Here is a 23,373-nt window from a genome sequence, read left to right on the forward strand (position 1 = left end):
TAATGTGCAGACAGGGGTATGGTGGGGTGCGGGTACAGCAGAGGTAAGCCCAGGCACTGAGTGATGATAAGAGAGGTTGCATCTCTGGACATGCCTGTTATAATGGGTGCGGTCACCGCATGTGTGGGAGGTGGGACATTTCATTTGTTCTTTATTGTTTTGTTTTGTGAGTTTCTCTTTATTATAACTACGTGGAACTCTATGCACGCTGCGCCTTGGTCTCATCATTACGACGAACGTGACAAGTGGCTAACAATGACTAAATAGCATGTGGCTAATTAGATGGTTAGCTGCTGATGGCTAGCTTCTGATGGCTAGGTGGTTCTGGCTATAAAGTCAACCGCAAAAAATTGCGGTTCCATATCGTATTGGGTGAGGCAGGTTACCGGAAGGTATAATTGATTTAAAATGGAAAAGAGTTTGTAAATAAAATGTAAATATATACAAAAAAGGACGAAAAATACAAAAGTACACGAGAGGACGAACAAAACATGTCTGCACTGCTACGCCATCTTGGAATGTATGAGCATTTATGTACAAGCATTTATGCTCGCATATCACAATAACAATCGGCTGAGGTTCCACTGGCGTCCTCGGCGCGGCCACTATCTGCCGATATGTTGTATCTGGAGTATTTTGAACACTAGGTTCATTATTCCCTTTCCGAACAGCCTCAGCATAGGATACATTGTTAGTAAATTTGTACCGCTGCGCTTCCATGGCTTTGAGTTGTACGTCACATCCTCCATATACTGCATGTTCTCTGTCCAGTTACAACATTTAACTTTAGCATCAGTCCCACATTTCCCATACTAGTGATCCCCAACACACTTTGCACATTGTCACGCCCTGACCTTAGAGAGCCTTTTTATTTCTCTATTTGGTTAGGTCAGGGTGTGATTTGGGTGAGCATTCTAGTTTTTCTATTTCTTTGTTGGCCGGGTATGGTTCCCAATCAGAGGCAGCTGTCTATCGTTGTCTCTGATTGGGGATCATACGTAGGCAGCTTTTTTCCAACTTTAGTTTGTGGGATCTTGTTTTTGTATAGTTACTGTGTAGCCTGCAGAACGTTACTTTCGTTTATATATATATATTTTTTTGGTGTGCATCTAATAAAGAAAGATGTACGCTTACTACGCTGCGCCTTGGTCTCCTCATTCCGACGACGAGCGTAACAGAAGATCCCACCACAAATGGACCAAGCAGCGTGGCCAGGAGGAGCAGACATCCTGGACATGGGAGGATATCTTGGACGGTAAGGGATCCTGGACGCGGGAGGAGATCCTGGTCGGAAAGGATCGCCTTCCATTGGAGCAGAGGGAGGAACAACGACGACACCGGGGTTCGCGACCACGAAGGAAGCCCGAGAGGCAGCCCCCCCAAAAAATGTTTGGGGGGCACACGGGGTGGTTGGCGGAGCCAGGTTTCAGACCAGAGCCAACTCCCCGCACTCGCTTTAAGGAGCGTGTGACCGTTCAGGCACCATGTTATGTGGTGATACGCACTGTGTCTCCAGTGCGCATTCACAGCCCAGTGCGTCCTGTGCCAGTGCCCCGCACTTGCCGGGCTAAAGTGAGCATCCAGCCAGGACGGGTTGTGCCAGCTCTACGCTCCAGACCTCCAGTGCGCCTCCACGGTCCAGTACGTCCTGTGCCTGCTCCACGCACCAAGCCTCCAGTGATGATCCATGGCCCGAAGCCTCCAGTGATGATCCTGGTTGAAGACCTTCAGTGCATGACATTGGCATGAAGCCTCCAGTGATGATCGCATGGCCGCGGAGCCTCCAGTGACGATCCATGGCCGGAGCCTCCAGCGCAGGTCTGCAGTCCAGAGCCTCAGCGACGGTCTGCATTCCAGAATCTTCAATGACGGTCTGCAGTCCAGAGTCTCCAGCGAAGGTCTGCAGTCCAGAGTCTCCAGCGACGGTCTGCAGTCCAGAGTCTCCAGCGACGGTCTGCAGTCCAGAGTCTCCAGCGACGGTCTGCAGTCCAGAGTCTCCAGGGACGGTCTGCAGTCCAGACTCTCAGCGACGGTCGGCAGTCCAGAGTCTCCAGCGACGGTCGGCAGTCCAGAGCTCCAGCGACGGCCGGCCGGTCCAGAGCCTCCAGCGACGGTCGGCAGTCCAGAGCCTCCAGCGACGGTCGGCGGTCCAGAGCCTCCAGCGGGGGTTCCCAGTCCAGAGCCTCCTGCGACGAACCACGGTCCGGAGCCTCCAACGACGAGCCACGGTCCGGAGCCCCAGGCAACGATCCACGGTCCAGAGCCCCCGGCGACGATCTACGGTCCGGTTCCTTCGGCGACGATCTACGGTCCGGTTCCTCCGGCGACGATCCACGGTCCGGAGCCTCCGGCGACGATCCACGGTCCGGAGCCTCCGGCGACGATCCACAGTCCGGTTCCACGGAAGCGGAGGGATCAGTGAGCGGAGCGGGGTCTACGTCCCGAACCGGAGCCGCCACCGAGGCTAGATGCCTACCCGGACCCTCCCCTATAGAGTCAGGTTTTGCAGCCAGAGTCCACACCTTTGGGGGGAGGGGGGGGAGGGGGGGGTACTGTCACACCCTGACCTTAGAGAGCCTTTTTATTTCTCTATTTGGTTAGATTTGGGTGGGCATTCTAGTTTTCTATTTCTTTGTTGGCCAGGTATGGTTCCCAATCAGAGGCAGCTGTCTATCGTTGTCTCTGATTGGGGATCATACTTAGGCAGCTTTTTCCACCTTTAGTTTGTGGGATCTTGTTTTTCTATAGTTACTGTGTAGCCTGCAGAACGTTACGTTCGTTTATATATATTTTTTGGGTGTGCATCTAATAAAGAAGGATGTACGCTTACCACGCTGCACCTTGGTCTCCTCATTCCGACGACGAGCGTAACACACATCTCATTTTACCTTTGCACACATTAGCAACATGCCCCATCCGTTGGCACTTGAAGCACAGAAGTAGAGGTGGCACGTACTCTTAAACTTTTTCAGCCTGGGACCCAAATTAGAAATGTTTTTCCTGGGACCCAAGCTTAGGAAAATACGCAACTATACGTACACTACTGTTCAAACGTTTGGGGCCACTTAGAAATGTCCTTGTTATTGAAAGAAAAGCAAAAAAAATTGTCCATTAAAATAAAAATGGCACTTTAAGTTAGCTAATCCAAGTTTATAATTTTAAAATGCTAATTGATCATTAGAAAACCCTTTTGCAATTATGTTAGCACAGCTGAATAGTGTTGTCCTGATTAAAGAAGCAATACAACTGGCCTTCTTTAGACTAGTTGATTATCTGGAGCATCAGCATTTGTGGTTTCGATTACAGGCTCAAAATGGCCAGAAACAAAGAACTTCCTTCTGAAACTCATCAGTCTATTCTTGTTCTGAGAAATGAAGGCTATTCCATGCGAGAAATTGCCAAGAAACTGAAGATCTCGTACAACGCTGTGTACTACTCCCTTCACAGAACAGCAGAAACTGGCTCTAACTAGAATAGAAAGAGGAATGGGAGGCCCCGGTGCACAACTGAGCAAGAGGACAAGTAAATTAGAGTGTCTAGTTTGAGAAACAGACACCTCACAAGTCCTCAACTGGCAGCTTCATTAAATAGTACCCACAAAACACCAGCCTCAACGTCAACAGTGAAGAGGCGACTCCGGGATGCTGGCCTTAGTTAGTATGATAAAAATGTGAAAAGTTAACCTAGGGTCCATACAAATAATATAGTTTACCACCATCTTCACTGGTCTGACAAAATACAGGTGGGAAAAAAACAATTAAGAAGAGAATGTATTTTTACTTTAATCTGGTTTTAGATCTGCAAAGGTGTAGGGAAGAAATAAACAGATTAAGTCTAAATTAGATATTAATAAACAAATGAAACAACTGACTATGAAAACATAATTTAATAAGTATTCCAAGTACAGGAAAGAACATGACAGGTATGTGTTTAAAAATGTTTTTTTTTTAATTCACTATTGAAAGAGGTGTGCATGTGCGTGTAAAAATACAAAAATGTATGTGTAGCCTGTAATCTGTAAGAGAACAACAAGAGCATGTATTTTTGGCACAACTGCAGACAGATACAGGGACTTCTCATAAAGCCTATGAGGGGAACTTCAGACATGGCCATAAAGAGAGAGAGGGCAGGGCACTGGAGATCTGAGGTACAGAGAGGAGTGGAGGAGAGGTGTGTGTGTCTGAAAAAAGTGAATGTGTAGCCACAATACAGGTTAACAGACATTTCACCTTAAGTCTTGTAAAAGAACAAGAGCATCTGAATTCTCCGGTGTGTCAGTTTCAATTCAGTCAATTTTCATGCAATCTATGTACAACTAATAATGAATGCTATCCTAAGTATTGAGAAACTATTTACTTTATGAATTCCATTAATTGTATACTAAAAAAGCCTACAAACAAGGACATAGTAAGTGGAATAAGGACAGTTGGAAAATCTCAATTGAGGACAGTTGGAAAACCTCAGTTGCATTTCCTTGATTCCTTGCGTCCTCTCTCCTCACCTCCCACTCAAAACCCATTGGAGGAGAAGGTCTTCCTGTCCTTCCTGTGAGCTGGTCGGCTAAATTGACTCTATCTCGGGAAGGGAAAAGAAAAACAACACATACAAGCATTACATAATATAACACCATAAAAGGTGAGATTTATGTTAACTACATACTGCTTGTATGGTGTAGTTGGTGGCATAAATATTGGAACAGTGCAGTAAAGTTGGTCATTCTTGCTGTTTACTCATGGAATTTGTATTTCAGATCAAAAGATGAATATGACAGGCAAATATTTAGACAGCAAACTATTGTTTTAGTATATTTTCTAACCCAGAAAGAACAGCTATACATTTCCCTCATATGAATACTTTGATCTGAAATACCAATTAGCCTACATGAGTATACTGTAAAAATGACCTACTTTGACCTACTTCCCTGTCGCAATACTTATGGCACTACCTGTGTTGTGGAGAAAAAAAACGTACCATTGAACTCTGCATCGAAAAGCAGCTGATGAATTTTAACCTTGACTGCTGCTTGTCTTTGCTGAGGCAGCCTCTTCAGGGTTGGCACCAGGCTCATGGCAAAGAGGGTCTCCTCATCCTCCTTCCTGTGAGCATCAGGTTGGGCTGCATCCCTCTCGACGGCTTGGAGGAGCCTGCTGAAATGAGTTGAGTGGATCTGGGGGCTGGTACCTCCGATGACGCCTGGTGTGACGTTGTTCCTCTTCATTTCTCCATGTTTCTCTCCCCGTTTGTCTCTGTAACAGTATAACTTTAAACCTTCCCCTCGCCCATACCCGGGTGTGAACCAGGGACCTTCTGCACACATCAACAACAGTCACCCAAGAAGCGTCGTTACCCATCGCTCCACAAAGGCCGCGGCCCTTGCAGAGCAAGGGGAAACCCTACTTCAAGTCTCAGAGCAAGTGAAGTAACCGATTGAAACGCTATTAGCGCGTACCCGCTAACTAGCTAGCCATTTCACATCCGTTACATCTCCACGGCCACATCCTGTTCAAGGTCCTCAGTGGTCACTTCCTTGAGGGTCATAATAATCTCAAGTAGTCCTAGATCTAGAGGTTCTTCCTCCATTTCATCATCTTCCATGGCTGCACCGGTGGTGGTCATACTTGTGGACGTTGTAGAGGATCTCGCTGCACCGGTTTGGGGTGGTGGTCTCACTTGTAAATGACGTAGAGGGTCTTGATGCACCGGTGGCGCCCACACTTGTGGATGAAGTAAAGGGTCTGGCTGTAAAATTGCCACCCGTTGCCCTAGGCACAATAAAAAGATCCAGAAAAGAAAGAATGTGACAGAAGCGCCAAGGCTGCTGACCCGAAGCTGCTGACCCTGACCTCTTCTTCTCTTTCTCTGCCCTTCTCTCTCTCTGATACCTGTCCCCGAGTCCTCTCCACTTCCTCCTACAGTCTTCTTCTACATAGACATGAACATGATAAGCCAAACCATCACCTTGCATTACTATAGTTATTAGATAGCTATCATGGACATGTCACCTACTGTACAGACAGACACACACACACACAGTTATCTGACCAAATTATCAGGGGTACAGTAGTATCTACCATCATTTCTATTACTATTTATCTGACATACACACCCACACACTTTCAAACATGATTATTTGGGCAAGTTATCAGGGGTAGTAACTAGCATAATTATATTACTATTTCTTTCACACACACCTCATTGGTTAGGTTAGCAAGCGAGGTATCTAGCACAAGCTCACTACTTAACTGACCTGGCAATCCTACTATCGTGGACACCTGTCTCCAAGCAGCATTTTGTGTGTTTATGTCCCTGTAGCTGTCAGCAGTTGTGTCAAAAAGACACGGTTTTGAGGATACTGCGAGAAGGATTCTCTCCTCCATGTGTCCATCCGCATGCGACCGTCTGCAAAAGATACATGCATCAGTTTAGTTGTCTAGCTAAGCAAAATGTTATGCAGTGTTGATGCAACGCTGCATAACTTGGCCAAATCCATTCCAGTAATTAATTAAATAATTATACATTTACTCTGACACGTCGCGACCCATACTGTTGGCTGCTTTAGCTAACCGGATAACTGAGTAGTGATCCTAGCTGCACTCGGCAGGTTCCCCTCAATGTGTAACAGTACAGTTGTAGTGTCCACTTGACCGCCACTTTTTTTTGCTTTTCATCCTTTTCGTTTCAATAACTTTTCCTCCTTTCAGGGAAGCCTTAACGTCTTCCATGGTCATTTCCACTGGCATCCCAGCAATTACTCCTCTCAGTTTAGACATAACATCATGAATGTGACATTTCACCCGACCCCAATATAGTGAGTATATATATTGTTTTACTATTTGCAATGATCAGGACCTTCCCATAACCCAGTGGTTTGGCATCCCTAATCACCCCAATCTTTTTCCTAATTGATTTTGTGAAATGCAACGGATGAAAGTACTTACTTGCTGGTTCTGGGAACACTATCATAACTTTATAACGTTCTACTCCAACCTCTTTGTCTAGAGTGGTCCTTTACAGGTCTACTCTCAACACTACTCATTGTTTCCCCAGCAGTATTCATCCCTCCATCACCCTCATTTGTAAATGTCTGATCACTACTGGTTTTATCATCATTATCATCATCAATTGCCCTAACGCTACCATCTGAACTATACGAAATGCCGACCTCAGTCACAGTACAGTTGTTCCAAATCCGCCAAAAACAAAGATACAGCTCGTTGCCGGTGTCGTCCGAAAGACCATCCAGGCGTCGCTTACGGAGCGCTCTCCGACGTTATTTGTTTAACTTAGGGCAAGGAAATTGGCTTGTTCCAGTAGTAATGAGTAGAGTTGTAGTGACGTTTTGGGACTTAGAGATTCAGTATCTCTATGGCTTTGAATGCTTCAAAGTAAAAAAATAAGAAAAAAATTATTTAATATATTGTTTAAATAAATAATTAAAAAAAAAGTAGAGTTGTAGTTGGGGGCAGGTAGGCTACTTGTTTCAAAAGTTAGAGAGGGCTGTGAGTTATTGTTCAGGAGAGGGACTGTAAGGGTTTTCTACAAGGACCTTGAGCATTCCCTTCAGTGGCAAACTATTGTTGGGGGAGGGGTCTATAAATGTGTCATAAATGTGAGGATTATTCCATTGACATTTTGTGTGTCTCAATCCTAAATGTCATGAGGTGTTACTCAATTTAAATGAAGGGAAGTTACATTGTGAGAAACATGATTAATCATATCACCTTTGTAAATTATTTTAAAGGGTTAATGACCTTAGGTTTGAGCATCTGTGGTCTCCATTTCAGAAAATCCAAATTGACCTAAAATGTATCATTGGTGTTACTACTCTGACAAGTGGCACAATATTATCATAATGGTAAAACCTATTTAAAGTATTTAAGCTGCCATAGTAGTTGATTTAGAATGAGAAGAAGTACACAAATGCATTTCAGTAAATACAAATAGAGAAAATGGAAGTACATGTTTTCCAAACTCAATGGATTACTTTACAATAATGGATTAATTCAGTAACCAAACATTTCATTAAGTCATTCATGGTTACAGGTTCCTGTAAATCCATATATCAAGGTAGTCTATGCCCCGCCCATACATGTGCAGGTAAGGTCAGGTAAAAAGGGTGAGAACAGGCAAGTCTCCTTTGACAATCGTGTGGTTGAAGAAGGATATGCTAGCACTGCTGCTGCTGCTGCACTAAAGTCATCTGGAACGGCTTTGACAGAAATCTTGGGATTATTGTTGATTTGAATATTAGATTGGCTAGATTAAATTAAGGATATAGACAAGGTGAACATTTTCAACCATGAACAGATTTCGAAAGTGGTTTCACAAACCTAAGGTAAGTGTCTTTTTATTTTATTTAACCATGCAAGTCAGTTTAGAACAAATTCCTATTTACAATGACAGCCTACAGTGGAACAGTGGGTTATCTGCCTTGTTCAGGGGCAGAACAACTGATTTTTACCTTCTAAGCTCAGGGATTCAATCCAGCAACCTTTTGGTTACTGGTCCAATGCTCTAACTACTAGGCTACCTGCCACCCATCACAATCTTTTGGCCCTATCAAATGTCTTACTCTTTTTTGGAAGATTTTATTCAAATCTAATCATTCATAACCCTTGATTATTTGAGGTATTTTAAGAACAAAATATATTCTTGCATTTCCTAGCAGTTTCTTTGTCTTTTTTTGTGAGAAACACATTTCCCATTATTTAAAAAAATGGAGCAGCAATAATCTTATAAACATTAGCATTACTATTCCATGTAGAATATCCTGTATTTGAGTCAGACATGCTAGCAGTATTTTTTTTAAACTTCAAACCAGTGGGATGTCCATGTTTCCTCTGTAAACACGGACATATAAACTGCTGCGCAGCTAATTACAGTAAGGGCTCCTTTGTTGGTGGCTGCTGTGGCTTTGTAATAGAGACACAGCTTATCACCTCGTTCAATAGCTCTGCTTCTTGGCTTTTTTCAGCTAGCCACAAGTCATACCCCAGGGGCATTGTTCTCTCTCATTTGTTGAGCTCCTTTTGTTTGTCCAAAGTGTAGAGTCTTACAGAAAAAATATGTACTGTTACTCCCTCCTCAGTCCTTTTACCGTAAAAAATTTGATTAGTCTATTCAGTCTTTAATTTCTTAATGTTACACTATTTGTTTGCCTGAAGAAATCGGACCAACAATTGCTTGCCCAGTTCTACTGTGCTGATGAAGAGCTGAGCAAAGTGGCTGCCAAGCTCAACAGCCTGAATGGCAAGAACGAACCCCAACGCTGTGCCCTGCTGGTCAGCCAGTTCCGCTCATGCCAGGTAAAGAAAGGATGTATCCCAAATGGAACCCTATTCCCTATTTGGTGCACTACTTTTGACCAGAGCCCTAAAGGCCCTGGTCAAATGTAGTGCACTACTAAGGGAATAGGGTGCCATTTTGGATACTGACAAGTGAATCATCATCACTTCCTCTTATTGTAATGATAAAAGCATCAGTAGTGACCTTTAAGATAATGATTCACAAACTGTAAAATAGTATGTGCTATCTTCAATGGGATTTCAATTCCTCTTCTTGGATTTACAACAGGACAATGTGCTGAGCATCCTCAACCAGATCATGAATGAGTGTATCCCAGGCGAGAGAGCCAACCGAGACTTCTATGTCAAGTTCCCAGAGGAGATCCAACAAGAGAACCTGGAAGGCCAGCTGTGGTTTGGAGCTGAGGTACCTGCTAGCACAATCTTATCTTGACACTTCAGAAGTTCATGTTTCGGCGACAGCATAATAGAACAATTGCTGGTCATAGCGATTTTAGCTATCATCTTTGAAAAGCTGACTATGTAGAATAACACATTTATGTTATCTCCCTAGTGTTTGGCTGCTGGCTCCATCATCATGAACCAGGAGGCTGAGAGCGAGGCAATGCGTCCCCTAGCAAAGAAACTGACTCGCTGCATAGATGAAGTACGGAACATCGCCCGTGACCAGGCTCTTCGCAATCGGAACATCTATACAGAGCTACTGTGCCAGGCCTTGAGAAAATTTGACAACCTGTTTGCAGGTTTCGAGTTCAGGTGAGACGGTGAAAATTATATTTTACTCCCACAGGAAAAGTGGGTTTCATAGCGTAACACACTCACTCTATTTTTCCTTCTGTACCTCAGCTATGTTTCAGCCATGGTACCAGTCAAGTCCTTTAAACAGTATGACATCCAACAGGATGTCACTGTGCTGTTCTGTGAGACAGTGTCCAGGTGAGAATGTATACATAGTTCTCACCTATATATGCTTCCTATCAGATAATTGTTTTATTAATCTACTAATAAATGTTACTAAGTCACTTTTCCCCTCATGGATTCTGTTAGGGCACTAAAACGGGGATATATCACTCAAGACATGATCGATGACTATGAGCCTGCACTCATGTTTACAATCCCACGATTAGCTATAGTGTGGTGAGTGTTCTGAAAACACTCTCCAGTAAATACCTTTTCAATTGTCATTTTTATTGTACAGTATTTGAACAATCTACGTCACTACAAATTCTCAAACCAAATGCCATATGTCTGTCTAGTGGTCTAATGGTGTTTCCTGATGGCCCCATGAAGCTGGATGGTGAGTTGGAGGACATGTCTGAGTTATTCAGGCCCTTCCACTCTTTACTGAAGAAAATTAGGTACAGTACCTCCATTTCAAAGCCCAGTTTTAACAATAGCGTTATTCTTGATGAGGTATTTCCAAAAATCAACATTTTGGTATATGAACAGGACTCTCCTGCGCACGCTCAAGGAAGAAGAGCTTCATTCGTTGGAACGCAACCTCTGTGTCACTCATGAAGAGGGTTTGGTTGCCCGCCGCTGTTCTTCAGCCATACCACATTCAGCCATCACTCTGGCCCAGCAACTGGAGCATACCATGCATGGGAAGCAGGGGGCAAAGTCCCAGTCAAATGTTCCTCCTCAGGCATGTGTTGTGATGGAGGAGGACAAGGAGGACAACCCTTCCCTCCTGCAAGCTGAACCTGGCCGTTTAGAGTGGGACCCAGAGATTGAGCTGTCATCCTCCATGCAGGCTGACATCACGGAGATGGAGCTGCTCAGCATGATGTTCTACCAGGCGGGAGATGAGATGTCCAGCTTTCTGTCCCCAACATCTAGCCAGACTTCATCTCCTTACCCCCAGAGGAGGGGGGCTGCCAGCCTCACCCCCAGCCCCATGGCCTCTCCTCTCAGGCTCCGCAGGGCTGGGAGCAGAGTGTCGTCTGGTGGTTGGTCGTCTGGTGGGTCAAGTGTAGACAAAGAGGAGAGTGTCTTCTACATGGATGACTTGGACGGGACACAGAAGCAAGGCTATTCCCTTCCTAACTCCCCATATCTGAATATGAGGCGGAACATGTCTTGCCCTTCTTCACAGTGGACCAGCTTGTCCAGGAAGTGTGCGGAGGCAGCCCTCCAGCGCAGCAAGAACTGGCCCAGCAGTAGCAGGCTCTCGAACCCAGACCCTGGGGCTCTCTCTGTCCCCCCCATCTACCTGAATGGGGAGGGGTTGAGCCAGAATGTGAGCCAGGATGTTTTAGAGATGTCAGAGCTGATTGCACTGAGGATGAAGGGGATGAAACTCTCTGCAACTGTGATCAATCCCCCATCTCCCAACCTGTCTACCTGGACTGAGAAGGTGAAAGAGGAAAAAGATGACGATGAAGATGACGACGAAGAGGATTCACAGCTGCAGTCTCTGAATGAAGGGGCCACATACTGCCAGATCAGCCCCTGTATCTGCCTCCAGTGCCCCAGTCTGCATATATTCCCACCAGACCATGACACCTATGGCTGCCTGACTCCCCAAACCCAAGGTCCCCCCTTATCTGCTGTTAGAAGCCCAGCTCTGAGCCCCAGGGAACAGGGGAATGAGAGGAGCCATGTGCTGGGCCCACGGTTCTCTTCACTACGGGCCAAGGGTCAACAGAGAGATGGTGTTCCAGCATCTGTTGCCTGCCCCAGCCTGACCCAGTGGAGAACCAATGGAGATGGGAAGGCTGAACAGAGAGTGGTAGAGGCAGAGCCAGAGGAATACACCCTGTCTCAGTTCAGGTAAGTGCTAACCTCATACTTGCTCTAGTTTGAATGACGTAACCCAAAAGTTGATAAATTATACTACTATTACACTACTATAAACCAGCAGATTATACTATTTTCTCTAGTGGCACTTTATAAATGACTGAATTTTTATAATACATGACAATAACAGTTTTAGCCTAGTTTTCAATGACTGAGCAGAACCTAATGTTCCCTATGTCCCTTACTTCTCTCAGCTATCAACCCAGCAGTAATAACACAGAGGGGTTTGAGCATCCTGACATCCAGTTGGCCTGCCACAATATCCGATCCCGTTTCAATAGCAGCGGTGACCTCCTTCACCGTCTGTTTGTATGCATCTCAGGTACAGTAGGTCCTCATTGTCTTTCGCTTTGTCAATATTGTAAAACATTTGCTAATTTTTTCCCCTTTAGATCCTCGTTATTAGCCACAAATGTTTTATTTTTCACAAAAAAAACAAGTTTGACAGGCCCACTACGCAAAAAATTAGCGATGAGCTATTAGTGCTTTTTGAGGTCGTTTTGGTTTCGGTTCAATAATTAAAAAAATTATCACGGTTTTCAACGCACAATGCATTATGTGGGTTGAATGCTGTAACAACACTGAATAAAAACAATTAATAAAAGTCCCATGATGGTAGTGACTGTCCATTTATTAACCATAATGTATTCACATTACTTTACTTTCATAAAATATTTCAGTTGTTGTGTATATTACATTTATTTTATTTGATGACTTTATTATTTCATTCCAAGTCATCATCTTTATAGAGCTTCTACCTATGCTGTCTAACAACTCCCTACTACATCGCACAGTTTGGGCTTGATCTGATTTATCTCTAGAGAAACTGCGCATCGGGCAGAAAAAAACTGAACGAAATGGCATTCAAATAATTTAACCAATATTTCGGTTAATCGCTCAGCACTACTAAAAATGGACCAGCCCATCTGTCAATTGCCCGAAATGCCAGATGGCCAGTCTGCCCCTGTATTATGTCATACAGTATCTGGATATGCCTATCCCTCTGTTTGACATAGCTCTTACATCATAAGACTGAGGGGACAAGTGATCTTAGTCTCTGATAATGTATCAACTCTAACCAGGTGTTGCAGACCAGCTACAAAGCAACTACTCTAGTGACCTAAGAACCATATTGAAGACACTCTTCCAGATAATGACGACTAAGACAGTTCTTGCAGAAGAAGACAAGCAAAGGAAAGGTACTACAGTGCTTGGGCATATAATGTGACATAACCATGACACGAGAGATTCTACACTGCAAAAGTTCAATCTAAGCATGCTTAAATATCTTATATTGAGTGATAACTCACTTTAAAAAAAAATCTTACCAAGCTAAATCATCTAACATCATTGGCAGAAATGTTTTCTTATTTTAATCTAAAAGGGCTTTTCTCTTATTTTAAGAAATGTTACCTTAATCATATTATTTGCAGTGTCCGTAGACCACAGGTTGGTGAAACATATGTTGTGGACAGGCTCGTGGTAATGGCTGGAGCAGAATAGGTGGAATGGTATCAAATACATCCAACAGATAGGTTCCATGTGTTTAATGTCATTCCATTTGCGCCGTTCCAACCATTATTATGAGCTGTCCTCCCCTCAGCAGCCTTCTGTGACGTAGATGCATCCAAAATCTCTCGACTCCCAGTTCAATATGGTCTGTGTCCTGTCTCACCAGCATCCTTAGGCCTGAGTAACAAGGCTCTGGAAGACTGTGCCTTGTGTATGGAGTGGCTGTCCTCCTCCCCATCGATGGAGCAAGATGTCCAATGTGAAGGTGATGTCTCCTTTTGGTCTTGTCATTTTAACTGTCCCTATTATAATTTTCTAACCATACATCAACAACCTCAATCACATGTAGCGCTCCCAAACTGGGTTCCTGATGAGGCCTGTAGTGTCTGCACAGCATGTAACGCCCCCTTCACCTTAATACGCAAGAAGCACCACTGCAGGAGCTGTGGCAAGGTACCTGTAAATACCCAGACAAGGGTACCATATAATCACCACTCAACAGTCTCACTTCCAGCCATACAAACATAGTCACACACAGACTTGTGAATAATTTTGAAATGTATGTCGTCTCAGATCTTCTGTTCTCACTGCTCTGCCCGCTCAGCGCCTCTACCGCGGTACGGCCAGGTCAAGGCTGTGAGGGTATGCACCCACTGCTACATGTTTCACGTCACGCCATTCTGCCCCTGGAACAGCAACTGACTCAACCCTGGCCCTTATTATTCTATCAATCCAACTGTTTAAGGTAGTTTACTAGCTTATCAATTAAATAGGCATTCACAATGTGGTACCTGTTTGTGTCTTTTAGATGTTGAAACATTTTGATACTCTTACTATTACACATGTGGAGGACCTTCAATCATTTGTATTGAATAATATTTTATATTGAGTGTTTTTCTTTCTACATCATCACAACTGGGCACTGATATGAGTGAAACCTCTCAGAATGTTTATTACTTTAAGACGAGACAGATATTTTATTCTGCTTCAATCCTTGAGTTGTAGCCACACCATCTGATTTCACACACATATACAAGAACAAGGGTGCTTTCTCACACTACTTAGGAGTGGTTGACAATGTCAAACTGAGTGAGAGGGATCATTAGATAACAATACCATTTCATTCAGCGAGCAGTGCTTTCTTTAACCACAAGTTCACGAAGATACAATATAACTGTTGTGTTGCACAATATCCACTAATTTGAATTGTTAGGCAGCTGGGCACGTACAGCTTAACTTTCTTCCGTCCTACTTTTACATTGTCAGCAACCTGGTTGGACAATTCATTGTACTCAAAAAACACATCAAGCATCTCCACTAGAAGATCCATCAGACAGAATTACCATTAAAAGTAACAGTGAGCAATTAGCCCTCTCAGATAAATTTTCTTCCCCCAAAAACAACTATTTCAATCATGAATAACATCTGAAAGATAAGAGCTGTAAAAAAAGAAAAAGCACATTCAAAGACTTCCAAGCATTTCAAACAGAACTGATTTTGTCAACTCAAGCAGGACAGAACAAGCCCTCCCCCCAGTGTCCCCAATGTAAAGGTTCAGACAGTCAAGGGAGACTTGACACAGAACGGCTGACTGAAAAAACAACCACCCCATTACAAAAGCCCTTGGTACAACAGCAGTGCAAACCATTAGCTTTCTTTAACTAAACCACTTATAGGACTACCCTGGAGGACACAAGACACATCACAGTAGCCTCTTAAAATAACATATTTCAAATTTGCTCACAAAATATCTGTATTGTATATGAGAGGATCTTGTCATCCAAGCCAGCTAGTGGCATGCTTATTTTTTGTTTAGATCGAGGACACAGGAGCGTTTCCCAAGGCAGAGGAAGTGTGGTCAGTGGCAGGGACATCCAGCCTGGCCTCACAGCAAGCTGTTTGCAGACCAAGCCTTCATTACACCACAATGCAGTCCCACTGACCTGAGCAACTGCTTCAGAGACCTGGGATGGAAAAACAGAGCAGGCTGTTAACGAACACTTGCCCCAGACTCCATGTCTAAGATAACACAAAGAACAATAAGATACATCGACATGCTTCAGTCTGTGGATGGCAGATGCATTTCATTACCTACTAATCTTCTTAAACGTCAGCACTACAGAGATGGAAAGGAGATCTTGTCAACTTGATTCATCTTAATGTGATTATCAAGGATTTGGAAGATCTCCTGAATGTTGGGTACGTATCCTGACTGCAGCTTGGACCAGATTGGTACATCTAAAAGGGAGTGTAGAAAAGATAGGAGACAAAGATGTTTACATATAATTTAACTGAATTTCATCATCACTGAATTAGTTGTGTACATCCATGCAAAGTGAAGACAGTGTTTTCAGTGACCCCATTCAACTCACCATTTAGTGTGATTTCAAATGCACCGGTGGACAAGAAGTGGGTCTCCAACATGTTACTGAGGAAGAATGTCATCAGGCACGAGAATATCTGGAAGACAAACAAGTGTGTTTAGTCAAAATCTATTTTAGTTGAAACCGTAAAACCTCACCTTATTTTCTTGAGTCCACGTCCATGCTCTGGGAGTCTCCAGTCCAAGCATAGCGAAGGGATTTTGTCCACTGACAACCAGGGCAATGGCAAGAAGTTTGAAGTAGGAAAATACATTTCCGAGATATCTGGTGGAGGGCAAAAACAGTGGTGATCAGAACACCAAATAAACACCAAAATAAATATGTTGGCTACATGGCAATGACGTGCCATCTTACTTGTTGATGGTTGTGGGAGGGTAATTTTCCCCTTCTATGCGGATGTCCGGGTACAACTGGCTGATAGACCGGGAGTACTCCTGGAACACCTTGTTATACCCTCAGGAGATGCTGTAACACAGAAACTGGTTAGAAATTTGTGTATTTGACATAAATTAGGTACCTTTGACGTTATATTTAGGGGCTCCCGAGTGGGGCAGCGGTCTAAGGCACTGCATCTCAGCGCTTGAGGCGTCAATACAGACAACCTGGTTCGATTCCAGGCTGTATCACAACCAGCCGTGTTTGGGAGGCCAAGGGCAGTGCACAATTGGCCCAGGTTTGGCCGGTGTAGGCCGTCATTGTAAATAAGAATTTGTTCTTAACTGATTTGCCTAGTTAAATAAAGGTTACATTAAACAAATAAAAATAATACTGTGCCACCAAATTCCAGACTACCAGCCTGCATATAGTTAGTTACTTCAGGTAATATGGCTGTTCTTTCATTCTATATTAAGAGCCAAAAAGGCTGTATATAGCGAGGAGGATTAGCGAGCAAGCTCAGCTAAGAACTTACTAGCTAACTAGCTAGTAGCTAGCATCAAACAATGTCCCCAAACGATCAAATGGCTAGTTAGCATAAGCTAGTTAACATTGACTAGCTAACTGCACCTGCTACCTAACGTTAGCTAGAAAAATAACTACATAAGAGAAAAAACGATAATCTTACCAAAACTGGAATTTCAGCACTGGCCCAGTGTAGAGGGCCTGCTTGCTGAGCCTCTGTGGGTCGGCATCCCGCAAACGATCAGCCCCCATATTCAGGCTGTCAGAGGCCTGCGCTGGGTGTTGAGTCATCATGGACCTCCCGACGTAAATGTCTTTTACAGTGACAACTGTGAACAGCAGAAGCGCCGTCAAAATACCCGTTTGGCTATATTCTGCCATTTGAAACGGGGTTTAGGGGACCAACGCCCCGCTTTACAGCCAAGTCTATCGACTGGCAAACTACTGTACACCTGACAGTTTTCTTCTGACTCGTTTCCACTGGCAAGCGGCTACAAACTGGCTAGCTTGATTAGCAGCAGCTTCACCCTCTTCCTGTAGTCTGTGCACCACATCTCTGATATGCTGCCCCCTGCCGGAGTGGATGCAGCAATATTTGTATGAATACGTTATACTGTATCTCTAATTTTATGGATACACTGTACAGTGCCTTCAGAAAGTATTCATACCCCTTGACTTATTCCAAATGTTGTTGTGTTACAGCCTGAATTCGACATGGATTAAATCGTATTTGTTTCTCAACCATTCGCACACAATACCCCATAATGTCTAAGTGAAAACATGTTTTTAGAAAAGTTAGCAAATGTATTGAAAATGAAATACAAAAATATATAATTTACATAAGTATTCACACCCCTGATGTTAGAATCACTTATGGCAGCGATTACAACTGTGCGTCTTTCTGGGTAAGTCTCTTAAGAGTTTTGTACACCTGGATGTACAATATTTGCCCATTATTATTTTCAAAATTCTTCAAGCTCTGTCAAATTGGTTGTTGATCATTGCTGGACAACCATTTTCAAGTCTTGCTATAGATTTTTGAGCAGATTTAAGTCAAAACTGTAACTCGGCCACTGAGGAACATTCACTGTCTTCTTGGTAAGAAAGATCCAGCATAGATTTGGCCTTGTGTTTTAGGTTATTGTCCTGCTGAAAGGTGAATTCATCTCCCAGTGTCTGTTGGAAAGCAGACTGAACCATGTTTTCCTCTGTTTATTTTTTATCCTGAAAAACTCCCCAGTCCTTAACGATTCCAAGCATATCCATAAAACGATGCAGCCACCACTATGCTTGAAAATATATAGAGTGGTACTCAGTAATGTGTTGTATTGGATTTGCCCCAAACATAACACGTTATATTCAGGACAAGAAATTAATTGCTTTACCAAAAATAATTCTGTATTACTTTAGTGCCTCAGTGCCTTGTTGCAAACAGGATGCATGTTTTGTAATATTTTTTATTCTGTACATGCTTACTTCTTGTCACACTGTCAATTAGGTTAGTATAGTGGAGTAACTACAATGTTGTTGATCCATCCTCATTTTTTTCCAATCCCACCTATTAAACTCTGTAAATGTTTTAAAGTCACCATTGGCCTCATTGTGAAATCCCTGAGCGTTGTCCTTCCTCTCCAGCAAACAGAGTTAGGAAGGACACCTGTATCTTTGTAGTGACTGGGTGTATTGATACACCATCCAAAGTGTAATTAATAACTTCACCATGCTCAAAGGGATATTCAATGTCTGCTTTTTTATTTGTACCATCTAGGTGCCCTTCTATGTGAGGCATTGGAAAACCTCCCTGGTCTTTGTGGATGCATCTGTATTTAAAATTCACTGCTCGACTGAGGGACCTTACAGATAATTGTATGTGTGGGGTACAGAGATGAGGTAGTCATTCAAGAATCATGTTAAACACTAGTATTGCACACAGAGTGAGTCCATGTAACTTATTATGTGACTTGTTAAGCACATTTTTTCTCCTGAACTAATTTAAGCTTGGCATAACAAAGGGGGATGAATACTTATTGACTCAACATGTAAAAAATTTACTTTGGCATTATGGGGTATTGTGTCTAGGCCAGTGACAAACAAATCTGAATTTAATTAATTTTAAATTCAGGCTGTAACACAACAGAAGGTGGAAAAAGTAAAGGGGTGTGAACACTTTCTGAAGGCACTGTAGCTCTGTATGCAGCTATCATCACTGATGATGTTGGGGAGGTACTTTTGGAAGGTGCTGAATCTCAGTATGCAGCTATCATCATTGATGATGGGTGGGGTTATATCTTGCCTGTTTGGCCCTGTTCGGGGGTATCGTCGGACAGTGTCTCCCGACCCCTCTTGTCTCAGCCTCCAGTAGTTATGCTGCAATAGTTTATGTGTTGGGGGGCTAGGGTCAGTCTGTTATATCTAGAGTATTTCTCCTGTCTTATCCGGTGTCCTGTGTGAATTTAAGTATGCTCCCTCTAATTTTCTCTTTCTCTCTTTCTCTTTCTCGCTCTCTTTCCCTAGGACCATGCCTCAGGACTACCTGACCTGATGACTCCTTGCTGTCCCCAGTCCACCTGGTCGTGCTGCTGCTCCAGTTTCAACTGTTCTGCCTGTGGCTATGGAACCCTGATCTGTTCACCGGACGTGTCACCTTGTCCCGGACCTGCTATTTTGGACTCTCTCTCTACCATACCTGCTGTCTCTAACTCTGAATGATCGGCTATGAAAAGCCAACTGACATTTACTTCTGAGGTGCTGACCTGTTGCACCCTCTACAACCACTGTGATTATTATTGTCTGACCCTGCTGGTTATCTATGAACGTTTGAACATCTTGGCCATGTACTGTTATAATCTTCACCCGGCACAGGCAGAAGAGGACTGGCCACCTCTCAGAGCCTGGTTCCTCTCTAGGTTTCTTCCTAGGTTCTGGCCTTTTCTAGGGAGTTTTTCCTAGCCATCGTGCTTCTACATCTGCATTGCTTGCTGTTTGTGGGTTTAGGCTGGGTTTCTGTACAGCACTTTGTGACATCGGCTGATGTAAAAAGGGCTTTATAAATACATTTGATTGATGATGTTGGGAAGATACTTTCGGAAGGTGCTGTAGCTCAGTATGCAGCTATCATCATTGATGATGTTGGGGAGATACTTTTGGAAGGTGCTGTAGCTCTGTATGCCAGCTTATCACATTGAATGATGTTGGGGAGATACTTTTGGAAGGTGCTGTAGCTCAGTATGCAGCTATCATCATTGTGATGTTGGGGAGATACTTTTGGAAGGTGTGTAGCTCTGTATGCGCTATCATCATTGATGATGTTGGGGGATACTTTTGGAAGGTGCTGTAGCTCTGTATGCAGCTATCATCATTGATGATGTTGGGGAGATACTTTTGGAAGGTGCTGTAGCTCTGTATGCAGCTATCATCATTGATGATGTTGGGGGATACTTTTGGAAGGTGCTGTAGCTCTGTATGCAGCTATCATCATTGATGAGTTGGGAGATACTTTTGGAAGGTGCTGTAGCTCTGTATGCAGCTATCATCATTGATGATGTTGGGGGATACTTTTGGAAGGTGCTGTAGCTCTGTATGCAGCTATCATCATTGATGATGTTGGGGAGATACTTTTGGAAGGTGTGTAGCTCTGTATGCAGCTATCATCATTGATGATGTTGGGGAGATACTTTTGGAAGGTGCTGTAGCTCTGTATGCAGCTATCATCATTGATGATGTTGGGAATACTTTGGAAGGTGCTGTAGCTCTGTATGCAGGAAAGGTGCTGTAGCTCTGTATGCAGTATCATCATTGATGATGTTGGGGCGATACTTTTGGAAGGTGCTGTAGCTCTGTATGCAGCTATCATCATTGATGATGTTGGGAGATACTTTTCTAACAAATAGTAAGTAGGAAAATTGAACATGTCATTATTTTAATAAAGTAAATAAAGTAAATTCTTACTGAAGGTTTCACATAATATCAAATCAAATCTTATTTGTCACATGCGCCGAATACAACAGTTGTACCGTGAAATGCTTACTTACGAGCCCTTTCCCAACATCACAGAGTTAAAAAGTAAGAACATTTGCACAAAAAAAAGAAGGAAATAGTAACACAATAAAATAACAATAACGAGGCGATATACAAGGAGTACCGGTACTGGGTCTATTTGCAGGGGTATGAGGTAGTTGGGGCGATTGAGGTAATATGTACAGTTGAAGTCGGAAATTTATATACACTTAGGCTGGAGTCATTAAAACTCGTTTTTCAACCACTCCACAAATGTCTTGTTAACAAACTATAGTTTTGGCAAGTCGGTTAAGACATCTACTTTGTGCATGCCACAAGTAATTTTTCCAACAATTGTTTACAGACAGATTATTTCACTTATAATTCACTGTATCACAATTCCAGTGGGTCAGAAGTTTACATACACTAAGTTGACCCTGCCTTTAAACAGGTTGGAAAATTCCAGAAAATGATGTCATGGCTTTAGAAGCTTCTGATAGCCTAATTGACATAATTTGAGTAAATTGGAGGTGTACCTGTGGATGTATTTCAAGGCTTACCTTCAAACTCAAGGCCTCTTTGCTTTAAATATTGGGAAAATCAAAAGAAATCAGCCAAGACCTCAGAATTATTTTTGTAGACATCCACAAGTCTGGTTCATCATTGGGAGCAATTTCCAAACGGCTGATGGTGCCATGTTCATCTGTACAAACAATAGTACCCAAGTATAAACACCATGGGACCACGCAGCCGTCATACTGCTCAGGAAGGAGACGCGTTCTATCTCCTAGAGATGAACGTACTTTGGTGCGAAAAGTGCAAATCAATCCCAGAACAACAGCAAAGGACCTTGGGAAGATGCTGGAGGAAACAGGTGCAAAAGTATCTATATCCACAGTAAAACGAGTCCTATATCGACATAACCTGAAAGGCCGCTCAGCAAGGAAGAAGCCACTGCTCCAAAACCTCCATTAAAAAGCCAGACTACGGTTTGCAACTGCACATAGGGACAAAGATTGTACTTTTTGGAGAAATGTCCTCTGGTCTGAAAAATAGAACTGTTTGGCCATAATGACCATCGTTATGTTTGGAGGAAAAAGGGGGACGCTTGCAACCCAAAGAACACCATCCCAACTGTGAAGCATGTTGGTGGCAGCATCATGTTGTGGGTGTGCTTTGCTGGGAGGGACTGGTGCACTTCACAAAATAGACGACATCATGAGGAATGAAAATTATGTGGATATATTGAAGTAACATCTCAAGACATCAGTCAGGAAGTTAAAGCTTACACAGTTACACCAGCTCTGTCAGGAGGAATGAGACAAAATTTACCCGACTTATTGTGGGAAGCTTGTGGAAGGCTACCTGAAACGTTTGACCCAAGTTAAACAGTTTAAAGGCAATGCCACTAAATACTAATTGAGTATATGTAAACTTCAGACCCACTGGGAATGTGATGAAAGAAATAAAAGCTGAAATAAATCCTTCTCTCAACTATTATTCTGACATTTCCTATTCTTAAAATAAAGTGTTGATCCTAACTGACCTCAGACAGGGAATTTTTACTAGGATTAAATGTCGGGAATTGTGAAAAACTGAGTTTAATTGTATTTAGCTAAGGTGTATGTAAGCTTCTGACTTCAACTGTACATGTAGGTTGGGGTAAAAGTGACTAGGCAATCAGGATAGATAATAAACAGTAGCAGCAGCATATGTGAAGAGTGTGAAAGAGTGTGATAGTGTGTGTGAGTGTGTGTTTGGCGTCAATATGCATGCATGTGTGTGTGTGTGTGTGTGTGTGGTGTGTATTGGAGTGTCAGTGTAGTGTGTGTGAGTGTGGGGGTAGAGTCCAGTGAGTGTGCAAGAGAGTCAGTTCAAAAATATTCTGAGTAGCCATTTGATTAATTGTTCAGCAGTCTTATGGCTTGGGGATAGAAGCTGATCAGAAGCCTTTTGGACCTAGACTTGGCGCTCCGGTATTGCTTGCCATGCGGTAGCAGAGAGAACAGTCTATGACTTGGGTGGCTAGAGTCATGTACAATCTTCAGGGCCTTCCTCTGACACTGCTTGGTATAGAGGTCCTGGATGGCAGGGAGCTCGGCCCCAGTGACGTACTTGGCTGTATGCACTACCATTTGTAGCGCCTTGGACTCGGATGGCAAGCAGTTACCATAAGAAGCGGTGATGCAGCCATTCAAGATGCTCTCAATGGTGCAGATGTAGAACATTTTGAGGGTCCGAGGGTCCATGCCAAATATTTTCAGTCTCCTGAGGGGGAAGAGGCATTGTCGTGCCCTCTTCATGACTGTGTTGGTGTGTTTGGACCATGATAGGTCTTTAGTGATGTGAACACAGAGGAACTTGAACCTCTCAACCCGCTCCACTTCAGCCCCGTCGTGCTCGGCCCTCCGTTTCCTGTAGTCTACAATCAGCTCCTTTATCTTGCTGACATTGAGGGAGAGGTTGTTGTCTTGTCA

The 23,373-nt window shown here is 43.4% G+C and overlaps 2 protein-coding genes and 1 long non-coding RNA gene across 3 annotated transcripts; 1 reads left to right on the plus strand and 2 right to left on the minus strand.

The window, feature by feature from the left end:
- Positions 1-3,914: 3,914 nt before the first annotated feature.
- LOC139028077 (uncharacterized) lies at positions 3,915-7,449 on the minus strand. Its single transcript, XR_011480251.1, has 3 exons — positions 7,163-7,449; positions 4,972-6,399; positions 3,915-4,571 (listed from the first exon to the last, which is right to left on the minus strand). It is a non-coding gene; the product is annotated as an uncharacterized lncRNA (long non-coding RNA).
- A 1,772-nt stretch (positions 7,450-9,221) lies between these two features.
- On the plus strand, positions 9,222-15,188 carry LOC111967099 (lateral signaling target protein 2 homolog). Its single transcript, XM_023991989.2, has 12 exons — positions 9,222-9,305; positions 9,574-9,711; positions 9,859-10,061; positions 10,152-10,241; positions 10,353-10,442; positions 10,562-10,663; positions 10,755-12,077; positions 12,299-12,426; positions 13,187-13,303; positions 13,783-13,881; positions 13,966-14,069; positions 14,190-15,188. Exons 2-12 carry the CDS (start codon positions 9,604-9,606, stop codon positions 14,316-14,318), a joined length of 2,493 nt encoding a protein of 830 aa, XP_023847757.2. The 5' UTR covers positions 9,222-9,305; positions 9,574-9,603; the 3' UTR covers positions 14,319-15,188.
- Positions 14,545-17,440, minus strand: selenot2 (selenoprotein T, 2). The gene is made up of 6 exons (XM_023992267.2): positions 17,064-17,440; positions 16,355-16,465; positions 16,138-16,264; positions 15,989-16,076; positions 15,708-15,854; positions 14,545-15,580 (listed from the first exon to the last, which is right to left on the minus strand). The coding sequence occupies exons 1-5, from the start codon at positions 17,279-17,281 to the stop codon at positions 15,733-15,735; spliced, it is 666 nt and encodes a 221-aa protein (XP_023848035.1). The 5' UTR covers positions 17,282-17,440; the 3' UTR covers positions 14,545-15,580; positions 15,708-15,732.
- Positions 17,441-23,373: the final 5,933 nt, after the last annotated feature.

Source organism: Salvelinus sp. IW2-2015, linkage group LG8, assembly GCF_002910315.2.
Source record: "Salvelinus sp. IW2-2015 linkage group LG8, ASM291031v2, whole genome shotgun sequence".
Lineage (NCBI taxonomy): Eukaryota > Metazoa > Chordata > Actinopteri > Salmoniformes > Salmonidae > Salvelinus > Salvelinus sp. IW2-2015.